Source organism: Leuciscus leuciscus (assembly GCF_965113295.1).
Source record: "Leuciscus leuciscus genome assembly, chromosome: 1".
Taxonomy (NCBI): domain Eukaryota; kingdom Metazoa; phylum Chordata; class Actinopteri; order Cypriniformes; family Leuciscidae; genus Leuciscus; species Leuciscus leuciscus.
Window position 1 is genome coordinate 71,660,323 of NC_138725.1, and position 16,933 is coordinate 71,677,255.

At 44.2% G+C, this 16,933-nt stretch overlaps 3 protein-coding genes across 3 annotated transcripts; all 3 read left to right on the forward strand.

Annotated features, from left to right (window-relative positions):
- Nucleotides 1-301: 301 nt before the first annotated feature.
- LOC309499411 (zona pellucida sperm-binding protein 4-like) lies at nt 302-4,219 on the forward strand (the record flags this gene model as incomplete). The annotated part of the gene is made up of 10 exons (XM_082170644.1): nt 302-331; nt 1,530-1,586; nt 2,259-2,712; nt 2,790-2,977; nt 3,059-3,156; nt 3,225-3,382; nt 3,463-3,655; nt 3,720-3,867; nt 3,950-4,022; nt 4,105-4,219. 10 exons carry the CDS (start codon nt 302-304, stop codon nt 4,179-4,181), a joined length of 1,476 nt encoding a protein of 491 aa, XP_082026770.1. The 3' UTR covers nt 4,182-4,219.
- A 2,085-nt stretch (nt 4,220-6,304) lies between these two features.
- On the forward strand, nt 6,305-9,919 carry LOC309499493 (zona pellucida sperm-binding protein 4-like; the record flags this gene model as incomplete). The annotated part of the gene is made up of 10 exons (XM_082170745.1): nt 6,305-6,322; nt 7,490-7,546; nt 8,135-8,420; nt 8,498-8,685; nt 8,759-8,856; nt 8,925-9,082; nt 9,163-9,355; nt 9,420-9,567; nt 9,650-9,722; nt 9,805-9,919. The coding sequence occupies 10 exons, from the start codon at nt 6,305-6,307 to the stop codon at nt 9,879-9,881; spliced, it is 1,296 nt and encodes a 431-aa protein (XP_082026871.1). The 3' UTR covers nt 9,882-9,919.
- Nucleotides 9,920-12,004: 2,085 nt separating this feature from the next.
- On the forward strand, nt 12,005-15,581 carry LOC309499566 (zona pellucida sperm-binding protein 4-like; the record flags this gene model as incomplete). Its single annotated transcript, XM_082170868.1, has 10 exons — nt 12,005-12,022; nt 13,190-13,246; nt 13,835-14,120; nt 14,198-14,385; nt 14,459-14,556; nt 14,625-14,782; nt 14,863-15,055; nt 15,120-15,267; nt 15,350-15,422; nt 15,505-15,581. The coding sequence occupies 10 exons, from the start codon at nt 12,005-12,007 to the stop codon at nt 15,579-15,581; spliced, it is 1,296 nt and encodes a 431-aa protein (XP_082026994.1).
- Between the last annotated feature and the right edge of the window lie 1,352 nt (nt 15,582-16,933).

The window sequence follows — 16,933 nt, forward strand, 5'->3', positions numbered from 1 at the left end:
GTATGTATAAAAAAGGTAGCAGGCACACAAACCATCCTTTCTGCAACCCATTGGAACGTAGAACACTGTAATGGCACAAATAGGCTTTTCTTGGACGCCCCCGGGCAGTCGGTTCGTGGGTTGTGGACCCTTGAAATAGGCTGGAAGGGGACAAATAGGCTGTCCGTGGTGAGGGGCGTGGCCAGGATCGATCCCCGCCCCCTCACTTTATTGCGGCTGGAAGGGGACAAATAGGCGCTACGTGGATGGCCCCGCCCACCCCGCCTATGTCCGCCAATGGCGTGGAGTGGGGAGGCGGGAAATGGGCTGTAAGGGGACGGAGATGCTGTCCGTAAGAAAGGGGCGTGGCCAGGATTGATCCCCGCCCCCTCGCTTCATTTCTGAGAAAAAAGTTGTGTCTGAAAGTTGCAATACATTTTTTTATAGGTTAAAATGAATAAAGATTGTGTTTTTCCGTAAGTGCTCGACCATTTCAGTGAGTGGCGCTCGAGTATCCACGGAATCAGTGCATGTTTGTTGGAAATATTTGCCATCAGAATGGATGATTACATGCTTTAAATCAGTGATGGGGAACGTCAGTCCAGGAGGGCCACTGTCCTGCAGAGTTTAGCTCCAAACCTAATCAAACACACCTGAACAAGCTAATCAATGTCTTCAGGATCACTAAGGCAACAGGCAGGTGAGTTTTTATTAGGGTGGGAGCTAAACTCCTTAGGACAGTGGCCCTCCAGGACCGACGTTCCCCATACCTGCTTGAAATCGTTAATTTGGGCAAATTTGGGCAGCTTTGAGCAGCTCTTGAGGTTCTTATCCAGTATGTGAAATGAAATCCTTGCTGATATAGCTGTGTTTACCGACTTTGATGAGGCCGGCACTTATTCCTTTGCGCTGTCCATTTAGTGGGAAAATCTCTCTCTATGATTGCGTTGGTTGGTTGTTTATTTTCACAGCTAGAACATGACTGCTACACAAATAGATTTTTAATTGCCAGTCACAGTTTTAATTCTATTTTTTACAGTGATATTGTAATTTCAGGGATAAAATAAAAATTATAATACAAACATAACTGAAATGCGGGACAGTATGTCTTGCGGGACGTGCCAATTTCGGGACTGTCCCCCTATGTTGTCGTCTGCCCACAAAAACGCAAAGAAAACACTTTTCTGTTTTTTAGTAAATCATTGTTGTGTAAGCATATCATGAATATACAGGACTTTTGTCATGAAAACTCCAAGATGTTTAAGAAATGTTTAAAAAAAATTAAGAACCAATAGAATCACCCAGTTGCATAAACTCCCACTCAAACAAGTCTGGAGAATCATGAATGTTAATGAAGAGGGAGGAATTATCATTAATTAGCCAAAGTTTGTATTGTACAAAAAGACCAAAGGGCAGCATCTCAATAGTGTGACTAACTGTTCAACAATGGCAGGAAGTTTGTGTGTTTTTCAGTCTCTGGCACTTTGTGTGTTTTTCAGTCTCTGGCACTTTGTGTTTGGTTCTGTGTTTTCTGTCATGCTGTTCCACAGTGGAGTAAGCTGCCCCAGAATCCTCAAACTCTGATGTTCCAGCAAACTGACCAGCGGGTTCAACAACCAGTTCAACAGCAAGCTAGTCAACAGTTTCCTCGGCCGGTTCAACAGCAAGCTAGTCAACGGTTTCCTCGGCCAGTTCAACAGCAAGCTAGTCAACAGTTTCCTCGGCCAGTTCAACAGCAAGCTAGTCAACATTTTCCTCGGCCAGTTCAACAGCAAGCTAGTCAACAGTTTCCTCAGTCAGTTCAACAGCAAGCTAGTCAACAGTTTCCTCGGCCAGTTCAACAGCAAGCTAGTCAACATTTTCCTCGGCCAGTTCAACAGCAAGCTAGTCAACAGTTTCCTCAGTCAGTTCAACTGCAAGCTAGTCAACAGCAAGCTAGTCAACATTTTCCTCGGCCAGTTCAACAGCAAGCTAGTCAACAGTTTCCTCAGTCAGTTCAACTGCAAGCTAGTCAACAGCAAGCTAGTCAACATTTTCCTCGGCCAGTTCAACAGCAAGCTAGTCAACAGTTTCCTCAGTCAGTTCAACTGCAAGCTAGTCAACAGCAAGCTAGTCAACAGTTTCCTCAGTCAGTTCAACTGCAAGCTAGTCAACAGCAAGATAGTCAACAGTTTCCTCAGTCAGTTCAACTGCAAGCTAGTCAACAGCAAGCTAGTCAACAGTTTCCTCAGTCAGTTCAACTGCAAGCTAGTCAACAGTTTCCTCAGTCAGTTCAACAGCAAGCTAGTCAACAGTTTCCTCGGCCAGTTCAACAGCAAGCTAGTCAACAGTTTCCTCGGCCAGTTCAACAGCAAGCTAGTCAACAGTTTCCTCGGCCAGTTCAACAGCAAGCTAGTCAACAGTTTCCTCAGTCAGTTCAACTGCAAGCTAGTCAACAGCAAGCTAGTCAACAGTTTCCTCAGTCAGTTCAACTGCAAGCTAGTCAACAGTTTCCTCAGTCAGTTCAACTGCAAGCTAGTCAACAGTTTCCTCAGTCAGTTCAACTGCAAGCTAGTCAACAGTTTCCTCAGCAGTTTCAGCCTAAGCAGCCAGTGGCACAGGCAGAGCCCCTTGACAAATGTGCTGTAGCTGATTATGAGCAGATCCAATGTGGACCCCCTGGTATCAGTGGTGCTGAGTGTGCAGCTATCAACTGCTGCTTTAATGGACAGCAGTGTTACTATGGGAAGGCAGGTAAGTGTTGATCCAATGCAAAGGTGTTCATGTTAAACTGATCTTCAGCAATAACCTGCTCTTGTAACTCATTCCAGTGACTGTCCAGTGTATAAGAGATGGTCAGTTTGTGGTAGTGGTAGCTAGAGATGCCACGCTGCCTCGATTGAGCCTGGATTCAGTCAGTCTCCAGGGTGGAACTGACCCATCTTGCAGTCCTGTGGGATCCACACCTTTCTTTGTTATATACCAGTTCCCGGTCACTGCATGTGGCACGAGCATGATGGTGAGTAGCTGCTTGTGGTTTTCTTCTGAAATGGACTGGATCTTAGAATGGACTGGATGCCAACAGTGTTACTATTTGCAGGAGGACAGTGGATATGTGGTGTATGAAAACAGAATGACCTCCTCGTATGAAGTTGGTATCGGACCATTTGGTTCCATCACAAGGGACAGCCATTTTGAGTAGGTGACGTATGCTTTATCATAAATGTTAATCATTGACAAATGCTACAAGCTCATGGTTTGTCCAGGCTTCTCTTCCAGTGTAGGTACTCTGCTACTTCTGTGGAAGCTCTGGTTGTGGAGGTCAACACTGTTCCCCCACCTCCACCAGTAGCTGCTCCTGGACCCCTCAGGGTGGAGCTTAGACTAGCAAATGGTCAATGTGTCACTAAAGGCTGTGCAGAAGGTAAGTGTTTGTCCCAAGTATGCCTAAAGCCTCTCAAACTCCAGGTTGCATTAGTTTCTAGTTAAACACTGTATCCTCAGGGGACGAGGCGTACACATCCTACTACAGTGACGCTGATTATCCAGTTACAAAAGTCCTGCGAGAACCCGTGTATGTTGAGGTGCGCATTTTGGAGAGGACCGACCCCAACATTGTCCTGATGCTGGGACGTTGCTGGGCGACACAAACCCCCAATCCACTCAGTCTACCCCAATGGGACCTTATGGTTGATGGGTGAGTAAGGCCAGTCTTTATCCATGTGCTGTAAGGCATTTCTGACTGCCTCTTTGCCTTTCAGATGCCCTTACCAGGATGATCGTTACTTGACCACATTGGTTCCAGTGACTGGATCTTCTGGTCTTCAGTTTCCCACCCACTACAAGCGCTTTGTTGTGAAGATGTTCACATTTGTTGATCCAGCGTCACTGGCTCCTCTGCAGGAAACCGTATGCTCCGCAGCCTTGCCTCAAGCCTTAATATTGGTGCTTTTTAGTGTATTCTATGACTTAACCCTTTCCCCTCTGTTAGATCTTCATCCACTGTAGTACAGCGGTGTGCCATCCCTCTTCTGGCTCCTGTGAGCAAAGCTGCACTAGGAAAAGTGAGTGCTTGCTGTAAATTGACTTCAGGAACTGAATTTCTTTGTTTTTAAATGCCCCTCATGCTTCTACCACTTTTTACAGGAAGAGACACGCACGTCAAGACCATCTCTAGTGGGCAAACTGTGGTGTCTAGTGGAGAAGTCATCCTGGTCCTGTGACTTTAGCTTTTTAATAAACTTCCTGAAACTCAACATTAGTTTCTCTGATTTCTGACTGGAGTTTGTTTCATAACTGTTCTCAGTTTGAGTTGTAGGGCAGCACTACTAATCCCTTTTCTTTTGTGCATTCAGGTTCTGGACTTGAACTAAATGGGCCAAGCCATTTAATTTAACTATTTGCAAAGCTCTAGTTGTTACCTTCGGGGGGCCCCCGTTCATGTTTCACATGGTATCAAATTAAGGGTTGTGTAACTTCTGTTTGTGACACTACATTTGAATTTACGGCTAGACTAACATAACTGCACATATTGATACTCAGTATGAACGCGTTTCCACTGTCAGGCCAGTGCGAGCCAGGGCTTTAAACGGGCCGTGCCGGGCTAATAGCACCGGGCCTGCGTTTCCACTGTCGGGCCAGAAGCTCCACAGCGCTTCACTAAAACACGCCCGTAACACGGCTCTCTGGAACAACGTCACACTAACCCATTCACCAACAAATGGAAGTTTTATCAGAAAACTAATCAGAAATCACTGGAAACAGCGTTGAAAACAAACATGATAAAAGCGGCTGTTTGCTGGCATTTTTGTTGTTTACTTGAATATTTAAAACCCAAGCATTGATGGTTTACAATAAAAAGTGATACATTGATCATAATGAATTAATTTATGTCAAAATTGCACATTAGTCACTCAGAAATAAATTACCGTTAGGTCTATTTCACAAAAGAAAGAGGACACACTTACTACTTCAGTCGCGTCTGTTACTGTTTATCTGGTAGTTACAGGACATATTTACATCAAATTTAGAAAGAATGATCATTTCTACAAATATATGCCACCAAAAATACAACCTGAGGAGCTTTAGCACTCTCTCGACTCCAATACAGATATTTTCAGTCTGAGAAACAGAGGAAGCTCCCGAAAAAGAAGTTGCTTTATTTTATGATAGTCCGGTATAAAGAGACGAGACGTAGGCTACTGACAGATAAAATAAAAACATGACTGTGATAGCCTTTATGACTGGTCTGATTTCTTCAAGCGTTCACTATGTTTTTTTACTATTTGGTATCTTCAAGCGTTTATTATGTTTACTATGGTAATGGTTAGCGCGCATAGTCTTTTGCATCACAAACACAAGGTATTCAAACATGAACGCGAGTTAAATTATTTTAAAAGTCTTTAATGCTGACAGAATCATCCGGCGCTGCCGTCTCCCGTCTCAGGTGAACTCCGCCTCTGTTCGTAACCACTCCTCTAGCCCGAGCTGGCCCGCTCTAGCCCAACGTATTTGACGGGCCAGAAATCCTGGCCGTTGGCCCAGAGTAAGCCCCGCTCAAGCCCCGGAAGTGACAGTGGAAACGCGACTGGCCCTGGCACGCACTAGCACGGCCCGGCCCTGGCCCGACAGTGGAAACGCGGCTAATGTACCAAGTGTAACACAGGCCAGCAAGTAGTTGCTAAAACTTCACTTTCCTGAACTCAAGAGACGCTCTAGAGACTGCAGTCTTTAGCCTCCTTGCTAGAGTGCATAACTCCCACACCAGAGACCCGCACAGGAGAGGGCGAATAGGACCTGGATGAGGGGTTACACGAGTTTCTCACCATTCCTGATTTTTAACATGGATTCAGTCTGGTATCGCGACTGTCAGAGCAGAAACGAAAGCTGCTGCTCTCCGTATGTTTTTCCGTTATATCTTTTTGAAAGATCTGAAAAAGCCAAAACGTAGACCCTCCCCTCGAAGAAATTAGGATGGAAGTGAACAAAGGAGACCAATTAAAACAGGTGTAAACAGGAATGTCTAATTGTGATCCGATCCAACAAAATTAATACCATCTTAACACTGGGTGTGAACAGTGCTTGAGAGCTTTAAATATGTGGCCATGCAAGAACTGCCCTTATGAGTTCTTGAAGAGTGTGCACTTTCACATGACCAGTTATTTGGTCTTAAAGTCCCCCTGTAGTCAATTTTATCCCTTAAAACTCATCTTCGATCAACAAAATGACATATTTAAACTTTTTTTGAGTTTAGTTTGAGCATGCACATGTAATATCTGAGCGAGAGAGAGCATGCGTACAGTTTAATGCAATTCCTGCTCGTGCATTTGATGCACTCATTACAATAATGCGCTCTCGACATACAGTATGTCATTATAATAACGCCTAGAAACCGCCTTAAATTAACTATTCACGTGAGAAAAAAGTTGTGTCTGAAAGTTGCAATACAATTTTTTTATAGGTTCAAATGAATAAAGAATATCTCATGTTTTTCCGTAGGTGCTCGACCATTTCAGTGGGTGGCTTTCGAGCATCCACGGGATCGGTGCATGTTCGTTGGAAATATTTGCCATCAGGATTGATGTTTACATGCTTTAAATCAGTGATGGGGAAAGTCGATCCTGGAGGGCCACTGTCCTGCAGAGTTTAGCTCCGAACCTAATCAAACACACCTGAACACGCTAATCAATGTCTTCAGGATCACTAAGGCAACAGGCAGGTGAGTTTTTATAAGGGTTGGAGCTAAACTCCTTAGGACAGTGGCCCTGCAGGACCGACGTTCCCCATATCTGCTTTAAATCATCAATTTGGGCAGCTTTGAGCAGCTCTTGAGGTTCTTATCCAGTATGTGAAATGAAATCCTTGCTGGTATAGCTGTGTTTACCGACTTTGATGAGGCCGGCACTTATTCCTTTGCGCTGTCCATTTAGTGGGAAAATCTCTCTCTACGATTGCGTTGGTTGGTTGTTTATTTTCACAGCTAGAACATGACTGCTACACAAATAGATTTTTAATTGCCAGTCACAGTTTTAATTCTATTTTTTACAGTGATATTGTAATTTCAGGGATAAAATAAAAATTATAATACAAACATAACTGAAATGCGGGACAGTATGTCTTGCGGGACGTGCCAATTTCGGGTCTGTCACCCTATGTTGTCGTCTGCCCACAAAAACGCAAAGAAAACACTTTTCTGTTTTTAGTAAATCATTGTTGTGTTAGCATATCATGAATATACAGGACTTTTGTCATGAAAACTCCAAGATGTTTAAGAAATGTTTAAAAAAAATTAAGAACCAATAGAATCACCCAGTTGCATAAACTCCCACTCAAACAAGTCTGGAGAATCATGAATGTTAATGAAGAGGGAGGAATTATCATTAATTAGCCAAAGTTTGTATTGTACTAAAAGACCAAAGGGCAGCATCTCAATAGTGTGACTAACTGTTCAACAATGGCAGGAAGTTTGTGTGTTTTTCAGTCTCTGGCACTTTGTGTTTGGTTCTGTGTTTTCTGTCATGCTGTTCCACAGTGGAGTAAGCTGCCCCAGAATCCTCAAACTCTGATGTTCCAGCAAACTGACCAGCGGGTTCAACAACCAGTTCAACAGCAAGCTAGTCAACAGTTTCCTCGGCCGGTTCAACAGCAAGCTAGTCAACAGTTTCCTCGGCCAGTTCAACAGCAAGCTAGTCAACAGTTTCCTCGGCCAGTTCAACAGCAAGCTAGTCAACAGTTTCCTCGGCCAGTTCAACAGCAAGCTAGTCAACAGTTTCCTCAGTCAGTTCAACTGCAAGCTAGTCAACAGCAAGCTAGTCAACAGTTTCCTCAGTCAGTTCAACTGCAAGCTAGTCAACAGCAAGCTAGTCAACAGTTTCCTCAGTCAGTTCAACTGCAAGCTAGTCAACAGCAAGCTAGTCAACAGTTTCCTCAGTCAGTTCAACTGCAAGCTAGTCAACAGTTTCCTCGGCCAGTTCAACAGCAAGCTAGTCAACAGTTTCCTCGGCCAGTTCAACAGCAAGCTAGTCAACAGTTTCCTCGGCCAGTTCAACAGCAAGCTAGTCAACAGTTTCCTCAGTCAGTTCAACTGCAAGCTAGTCAACAGCAAGCTAGTCAACAGTTTCCTCAGTCAGTTCAACTGCAAGCTAGTCAACAGCAAGCTAGTCAACAGTTTCCTCAGTCAGTTCAACTGCAAGCTAGTCAACAGCAAGCTAGTCAACAGTTTCCTCAGTCAGTTCAACTGCAAGCTAGTCAACAGTTTCCTCAGTCAGTTCAACTGCAAGCTAGTCAACAGTTTCCTCAGCAGTTTCAGCCTAAGCAGCCAGTGGCACAGGCAGAGCCCCTTGACAAATGTGCTGTAGCTGATTATGAGCAGATCCAATGTGGACCCCCTGGTATCAGTGGTGCTGAGTGTGCAGCTATCAACTGCTGCTTTAATGGACAGCAGTGTTACTATGGGAAGGCAGGTAAGTGTTGATCCAATGCAAAGGTGTTCATGTTAAACTGATCTTCAGCAATAACCTGCTCTTGTAACTCATTCCAGTGACTGTCCAGTGTATAAGAGATGGTCAGTTTGTGGTAGTGGTAGCTAGAGATGCCACGCTGCCTCGATTGAGCCTGGATTCAGTCAGTCTCCAGGGTGGAACTGACCCATCTTGCAGTCCTGTGGGATCCACACCTTTCTTTGTTATATACCAGTTCCCGGTCACTGCATGTGGCACGAGCATGATGGTGAGTAGCTGCTTGTGGTTTTCTTCTGCATGACTTAGAATGGACTGGATGCCAACAGTTTTACTATTTGCAGGAGGACAGTGGATATGTGGTGTATGAAAACAGAATGACCTCCTCGTATGAAGTTGGTATCGGACCATTTGGTTCCATCACAAGGGACAGCCATTTTGAGTAGGTGACGTATGCTTTATCATAAATGTTAATCATTGACAAATGCTACAAGCTCATGGTTTGTCCAGGCTTCTCTTCCAGTGTAGGTACTCTGCTACTTCTGTGGAAGCTCTGGTTGTGGAGGTCAACACTGTTCCCCCACCTCCACCAGTAGCTGCTCCTGGACCCCTCAGGGTGGAGCTTAGACTAGCAAATGGTCAATGTGTCACTAAAGGCTGTGCAGAAGGTAAGTGTTTGTCCCAAGTATGCCTAAAGCCTCTCAAACTCCAGGTTGCATTAGTTTCTAGTTAAACACTGTATCCTCAGGGGACGAGGCGTACACATCCTACTACAGTGACGCTGATTATCCAGTTACAAAAGTCCTGCGAGAACCCGTGTATGTTGAGGTGCGCATTTTGGAGAGGACCGACCCCAACATTGTCCTGATGCTGGGACGTTGCTGGGCGACACAAACCCCCAATCCACTCAGTCTACCCCAATGGGACCTTATGGTTGATGGGTGAGTAAGGCCAGTCTTTATCCATGTGCTGTAAGGCATTTCTGACTGCCTCTTTGCCTTTCAGATGCCCTTACCAGGATGATCGTTACTTGACCACATTGGTTCCAGTGACTGGATCTTCTGGTCTTCAGTTTCCCACCCACTACAAGCGCTTTGTTGTGAAGATGTTCACATTTGTTGATCCAGCGTCACTGGCTCCTCTGCAGGAAACCGTATGCTCCGCAGCCTTGCCTCAAGCCTTAATATTGGTGCTTTTTAGTGTATTCTATGACTTAACCCTTTCCCCTCTGTTAGATCTTCATCCACTGTAGTACAGCGGTGTGCCATCCCTCTTCTGGCTCCTGTGAGCAAAGCTGCACTAGGAAAAGTGAGTGCTTGCTGTAAATTGACTTCAGGAACTGAATTTCTTTGTTTTTAAATGCCCCTCATGCTTCTACCACTTTTTACAGGAAGAGACACGCACGTCAAGACCATCTCTAGTGGGCAAACTGTGGTGTCTAGTGGAGAAGTCATCCTGGTCCTGTGACTTTAGCTTTTTAATAAACTTCCTGAAACTCAACATTAGTTTCTCTGATTTCTGACTGGAGTTTGTTTCATAACTGTTCTCAGTTTGAGTTGTAGGGCAGCACTACTAATCCCTTTTCTTTTGTGCATTCAGGTTCTGGACTTGAACTAAATGGGCCAAGCCATTTAATTTAACTATTTGCAAAGCTCTAGTTGTTACCTTCGGGGGGCCCCCGTTCATGTTTCACATGGTATCAAATTAAGGGTTGTGTAACTTCTGTTTGTGACACTACATTTGAATTTACGGCTAGACTAACATAACTGCACATATTGATACTCAGTATGAACGCGTTTCCACTGTCAGGCCAGTGCGAGCCAGGGCTTTAAACGGGCCGTGCCGGGCTAATAGCACCGGGCCTGCGTTTCCACTGTCGGGCCAGAAGCTCCACAGCGCTTCACTAAAACACGCCCGTAACACGGCTCTCTGGAACAACGTCACACTAACCCATTCACCAACAAATGGAAGTTTTATCAGAAAACTAATCAGAAATCACTGGAAACAGCGTTGAAAACAAACATGATAAAAGCGGCTGTTTGCTGGCATTTTTGTTGTTTACTTGAATATTTAAAACCCAAGCATTGATGGTTTACAATAAAAAGTGATACATTGATCATAATGAATTAATTTATGTCAAAATTGCACATTAGTCACTCAGAAATAAATTACCGTTAGGTCTATTTCACAAAAGAAAGAGGACACACTTACTACTTCAGTCGCGTCTGTTACTGTTTATCTGGTAGTTACAGGACATATTTACATCACATTTAGAAAGAATGATCATTTCTACAAATATATGCCACCAAAAATACAACCTGAGGAGCTTTAGCACTCTCTCGACTCCAATACAGATATTTTCAGTCTGAGAAACAGAGGAAGCTCCCGAAAAAGAAGTTGCTTTATTTTATGATAGTCCGGTATAAAGAGACGAGACGTAGGCTACTGACAGATAAAATAAAAACATGACTGTGATAGCCTTTATGACTGGTCTGATTTCTTCAAGCGTTCACTATGTTTTTTTACTATTTGGTATCTTCAAGCGTTTATTATGTTTACTATGGTAATGGTTAGCGCGCATAGTCTTTTGCATCACAAACACAAGGTATTCAAACATGAACGCGAGTTAAATTATTTTAAAAGTCTTTAATGCTGACAGAATCATCCGGCGCTGCCGTCTCCCGTCTCAGGTGAACTCCGCCTCTGTTCGTAACCACTCCTCTAGCCCGAGCTGGCCCGCTCTAGCCCAACGTATTTGACGGGCCAGAAATCCTGGCCGTTGGCCCAGAGTAAGCCCCGCTCAAGCCCCGGAAGTGACAGTGGAAACGCGACTGGCCCTGGCACGCACTAGCACGGCCCGGCCCTGGCCCGACAGTGGAAACGCGGCTAATGTACCAAGTGTAACACAGGCCAGCAAGTAGTTGCTAAAACTTCACTTTCCTGAACTCAAGAGACGCTCTAGAGACTGCAGTCTTTAGCCTCCTTGCTAGAGTGCATAACTCCCACACCAGAGACCCGCACAGGAGAGGGCGAATAGGACCTGGATGAGGGGTTACACGAGTTTCTCACCATTCCTGATTTTTAACATGGATTCAGTCTGGTATCGCGACTGTCAGAGCAGAAACGAAAGCTGCTGCTCTCCGTATGTTTTTCCGTTATATCTTTTTGAAAGATCTGAAAAAGCCAAAACGTAGACCCTCCCCTCGAAGAAATTAGGATGGAAGTGAACAAAGGAGACCAATTAAAACAGGTGTAAACAGGAATGTCTAATTGTGATCCGATCCAACAAAATTAATACCATCTTAACACTGGGTGTGAACAGTGCTTGAGAGCTTTAAATATGTGGCCATGCAAGAACTGCCCTTATGAGTTCTTGAAGAGTGTGCACTTTCACATGACCAGTTATTTGGTCTTAAAGTCCCCCTGTAGTCAATTTTATCCCTTAAAACTCATCTTCGATCAACAAAATGACATATTTAAACTTTTTTTGAGTTTAGTTTGAGCATGCACATGTAATATCTGAGCGAGAGAGAGCATGCGTACAGTTTAATGCAATTCCTGCTCGTGCATTTGATGCACTCATTACAATAATGCGCTCTCGACATACAGTATGTCATTATAATAACGCCTAGAAACCGCCTTAAATTAACTATTCACGTGAGAAAAAAGTTGTGTCTGAAAGTTGCAATACAATTTTTTTATAGGTTCAAATGAATAAAGAATATCTCATGTTTTTCCGTAGGTGCTCGACCATTTCAGTGGGTGGCTTTCGAGCATCCACGGGATCGGTGCATGTTCGTTGGAAATATTTGCCATCAGGATTGATGTTTACATGCTTTAAATCAGTGATGGGGAAAGTCGATCCTGGAGGGCCACTGTCCTGCAGAGTTTAGCTCCGAACCTAATCAAACACACCTGAACACGCTAATCAATGTCTTCAGGATCACTAAGGCAACAGGCAGGTGAGTTTTTATAAGGGTTGGAGCTAAACTCCTTAGGACAGTGGCCCTGCAGGACCGACGTTCCCCATATCTGCTTTAAATCATCAATTTGGGCAGCTTTGAGCAGCTCTTGAGGTTCTTATCCAGTATGTGAAATGAAATCCTTGCTGGTATAGCTGTGTTTACCGACTTTGATGAGGCCGGCACTTATTCCTTTGCGCTGTCCATTTAGTGGGAAAATCTCTCTCTACGATTGCGTTGGTTGGTTGTTTATTTTCACAGCTAGAACATGACTGCTACACAAATAGATTTTTAATTGCCAGTCACAGTTTTAATTCTATTTTTTACAGTGATATTGTAATTTCAGGGATAAAATAAAAATTATAATACAAACATAACTGAAATGCGGGACAGTATGTCTTGCGGGACGTGCCAATTTCGGGTCTGTCACCCTATGTTGTCGTCTGCCCACAAAAACGCAAAGAAAACACTTTTCTGTTTTTAGTAAATCATTGTTGTGTTAGCATATCATGAATATACAGGACTTTTGTCATGAAAACTCCAAGATGTTTAAGAAATGTTTAAAAAAAATTAAGAACCAATAGAATCACCCAGTTGCATAAACTCCCACTCAAACAAGTCTGGAGAATCATGAATGTTAATGAAGAGGGAGGAATTATCATTAATTAGCCAAAGTTTGTATTGTACTAAAAGACCAAAGGGCAGCATCTCAATAGTGTGACTAACTGTTCAACAATGGCAGGAAGTTTGTGTGTTTTTCAGTCTCTGGCACTTTGTGTTTGGTTCTGTGTTTTCTGTCATGCTGTTCCACAGTGGAGTAAGCTGCCCCAGAATCCTCAAACTCTGATGTTCCAGCAAACTGACCAGCGGGTTCAACAACCAGTTCAACAGCAAGCTAGTCAACAGTTTCCTCGGCCGGTTCAACAGCAAGCTAGTCAACAGTTTCCTCGGCCAGTTCAACAGCAAGCTAGTCAACAGTTTCCTCGGCCAGTTCAACAGCAAGCTAGTCAACAGTTTCCTCGGCCAGTTCAACAGCAAGCTAGTCAACAGTTTCCTCAGTCAGTTCAACTGCAAGCTAGTCAACAGCAAGCTAGTCAACAGTTTCCTCAGTCAGTTCAACTGCAAGCTAGTCAACAGCAAGCTAGTCAACAGTTTCCTCAGTCAGTTCAACTGCAAGCTAGTCAACAGCAAGCTAGTCAACAGTTTCCTCAGTCAGTTCAACTGCAAGCTAGTCAACAGTTTCCTCGGCCAGTTCAACAGCAAGCTAGTCAACAGTTTCCTCGGCCAGTTCAACAGCAAGCTAGTCAACAGTTTCCTCGGCCAGTTCAACAGCAAGCTAGTCAACAGTTTCCTCAGTCAGTTCAACTGCAAGCTAGTCAACAGCAAGCTAGTCAACAGTTTCCTCAGTCAGTTCAACTGCAAGCTAGTCAACAGCAAGCTAGTCAACAGTTTCCTCAGTCAGTTCAACTGCAAGCTAGTCAACAGCAAGCTAGTCAACAGTTTCCTCAGTCAGTTCAACTGCAAGCTAGTCAACAGTTTCCTCAGTCAGTTCAACTGCAAGCTAGTCAACAGTTTCCTCAGCAGTTTCAGCCTAAGCAGCCAGTGGCACAGGCAGAGCCCCTTGACAAATGTGCTGTAGCTGATTATGAGCAGATCCAATGTGGACCCCCTGGTATCAGTGGTGCTGAGTGTGCAGCTATCAACTGCTGCTTTAATGGACAGCAGTGTTACTATGGGAAGGCAGGTAAGTGTTGATCCAATGCAAAGGTGTTCATGTTAAACTGATCTTCAGCAATAACCTGCTCTTGTAACTCATTCCAGTGACTGTCCAGTGTATAAGAGATGGTCAGTTTGTGGTAGTGGTAGCTAGAGATGCCACGCTGCCTCGATTGAGCCTGGATTCAGTCAGTCTCCAGGGTGGAACTGACCCATCTTGCAGTCCTGTGGGATCCACACCTTTCTTTGTTATATACCAGTTCCCGGTCACTGCATGTGGCACGAGCATGATGGTGAGTAGCTGCTTGTGGTTTTCTTCTGCATGACTTAGAATGGACTGGATGCCAACAGTTTTACTATTTGCAGGAGGACAGTGGATATGTGGTGTATGAAAACAGAATGACCTCCTCGTATGAAGTTGGTATCGGACCATTTGGTTCCATCACAAGGGACAGCCATTTTGAGTAGGTGACGTATGCTTTATCATAAATGTTAATCATTGACAAATGCTACAAGCTCATGGTTTGTCCAGGCTTCTCTTCCAGTGTAGGTACTCTGCTACTTCTGTGGAAGCTCTGGTTGTGGAGGTCAACACTGTTCCCCCACCTCCACCAGTAGCTGCTCCTGGACCCCTCAGGGTGGAGCTTAGACTAGCAAATGGTCAATGTGTCACTAAAGGCTGTGCAGAAGGTAAGTGTTTGTCCCAAGTATGCCTAAAGCCTCTCAAACTCCAGGTTGCATTAGTTTCTAGTTAAACACTGTATCCTCAGGGGACGAGGCGTACACATCCTACTACAGTGACACTGATTATCCAGTTACAAAAGTCCTGCGAGAACCCGTGTATGTTGAGGTGCGCATTTTGGAGAGGACCGACCCCAACATTGTCCTGATGCTGGGACGTTGCTGGGCGACACAAACCCCCAATCCACTCAGTCTACCCCAATGGGACCTTATGGTTGATGGGTGAGTAAGGCCAGTCTTTATCCATGTGCTGTAAGGCATTTCTGACTGCCTCTTTGCCTTTCAGATGCCCTTACCAGGATGATCGTTACTTGACCACATTGGTTCCAGTGACTGGATCTTTTGGTCTTCAGTTTCCCACCCACTACAAGCGCTTTGTTGTGAAGATGTTCACATTTGTTGATCCAGCGTCACTGGCTCCTCTGCAGGAAACCGTATGCTCCGCAGCCTTGCCTCAAGCCTTAATATTGGTGCTTTTTAGTGTATTCTATGACTTAACCCTTTCCCCTCTGTTAGATCTTCATCCACTGTAGTACAGCGGTGTGCCATCCCTCTTCTGGCTCCTGTGAGCAAAGCTGCACTAGGAAAAGTGAGTGCTTGCTGTAAATTGACTTCAGGAACTGAATTTCTTTGTTTTTAAATGCCCCTCATGCTTCTACCACTTTTTACAGGAAGAGACACGCACGTCAAGACCATCTCTAGTGGGCAAACTGTAGTGTCTAGTGGAGAAGTCATCCTGGTCCTGTGACTTTAGCTTTTTAATAAACTTCCTGAAACTAACATTAGTTTCTCTGATTTCTGACTGGAGTTTGTTTCATAACTGTTCTCAGTTTGAGTTGTAGGGCAGCACTACTAATCCCTTTTCTTTTGTGCATTCAGGTTCTGGACTTGAACTAAATGGGCCAAGCCATTTAATTTAACTATTTGCAAAGCTCTAGTTGTTACCTTCGGGGGGCCCCCGTTCATGTTTCACATGGTATCAAATTAAGGGTTGTGTAACTTCTGTTTGTGACACTACATTTGAATTTACGGCTAGACTAACATAACTGCACATATTGATACTCAGTATGAACGCGTTTCCACTGTCAGGCCAGTGCGAGCCAGGGCTTTAAACGGGCCGTGCCGGGCTAATAGCACCGGGCCTGCGTTTCCACTGTCGGGCCAGAAGCTCCACAGCGCTTCACTAAAACACGCCCGTAACACGGCTCTCTGGAACAACGTCACACTAACCCATTCACCAACAAATGGAAGTTTTATCAGAAAACTAATCAGAAATCACTGGAAACAGCGTTGAAAACAAACATGATAAAAGCGGCTGTTTGCTGGCATTTTTGTTGTTTACTTGAATATTTAAAACCCAAGCATTGATGGTTTACAATAAAAAGTGATACATTGATCATAATGAATTAATTTATGTCAAAATTGCACATTAGTCACTCAGAAATAAATTACCGTTAGGTCTATTTCACAAAAGAAAGAGGACACACTTACTACTTCAGTCGCGTCTGTTACTGTTTATCTGGTAGTTACAGGACATATTTACATCACATTTAGAAAGAATGATCATTTCTACAAATATATGCCACCAAAAATACAACCTGAGGAGCTTTAGCACTCTCTCGACTCCAATACAGATATTTTCAGTCTGAGAAACAGAGGAAGCTCCCGAAAAAGAAGTTGCTTTATTTTATGATAGTCCGGTATAAAGAGACGAGACGTAGGCTACTGACAGATAAAATAAAAACATGACTGTGATAGCCTTTATGACTGGTCTGATTTCTTCAAGCGTTCACTATGTTTTTTTACTATTTGTATCTTCAAGCGTTTATTATGTTTACTATGGTAATGGTTAGCGCGCATAGTCTTTTGCATCACAAACACAAGGTATTCAAACATGAACGCGAGTTAAATTATTTTAAAAGTCTTTAATGCTGACAGAATCATCCGGCGCTGCCGTCTCCCGTCTCAGGTGAACTCCGCCTCTGTTCGTAACCACTCCTCTAGCCCGAGCTGGCCCGCTCTAGCCCAAGGTATTTGACGGGCCAGAAATCCTGGCCGTTGGCCCCGAGTAAGCCCCGCTCAAGCCCCGGAAGTGACAGT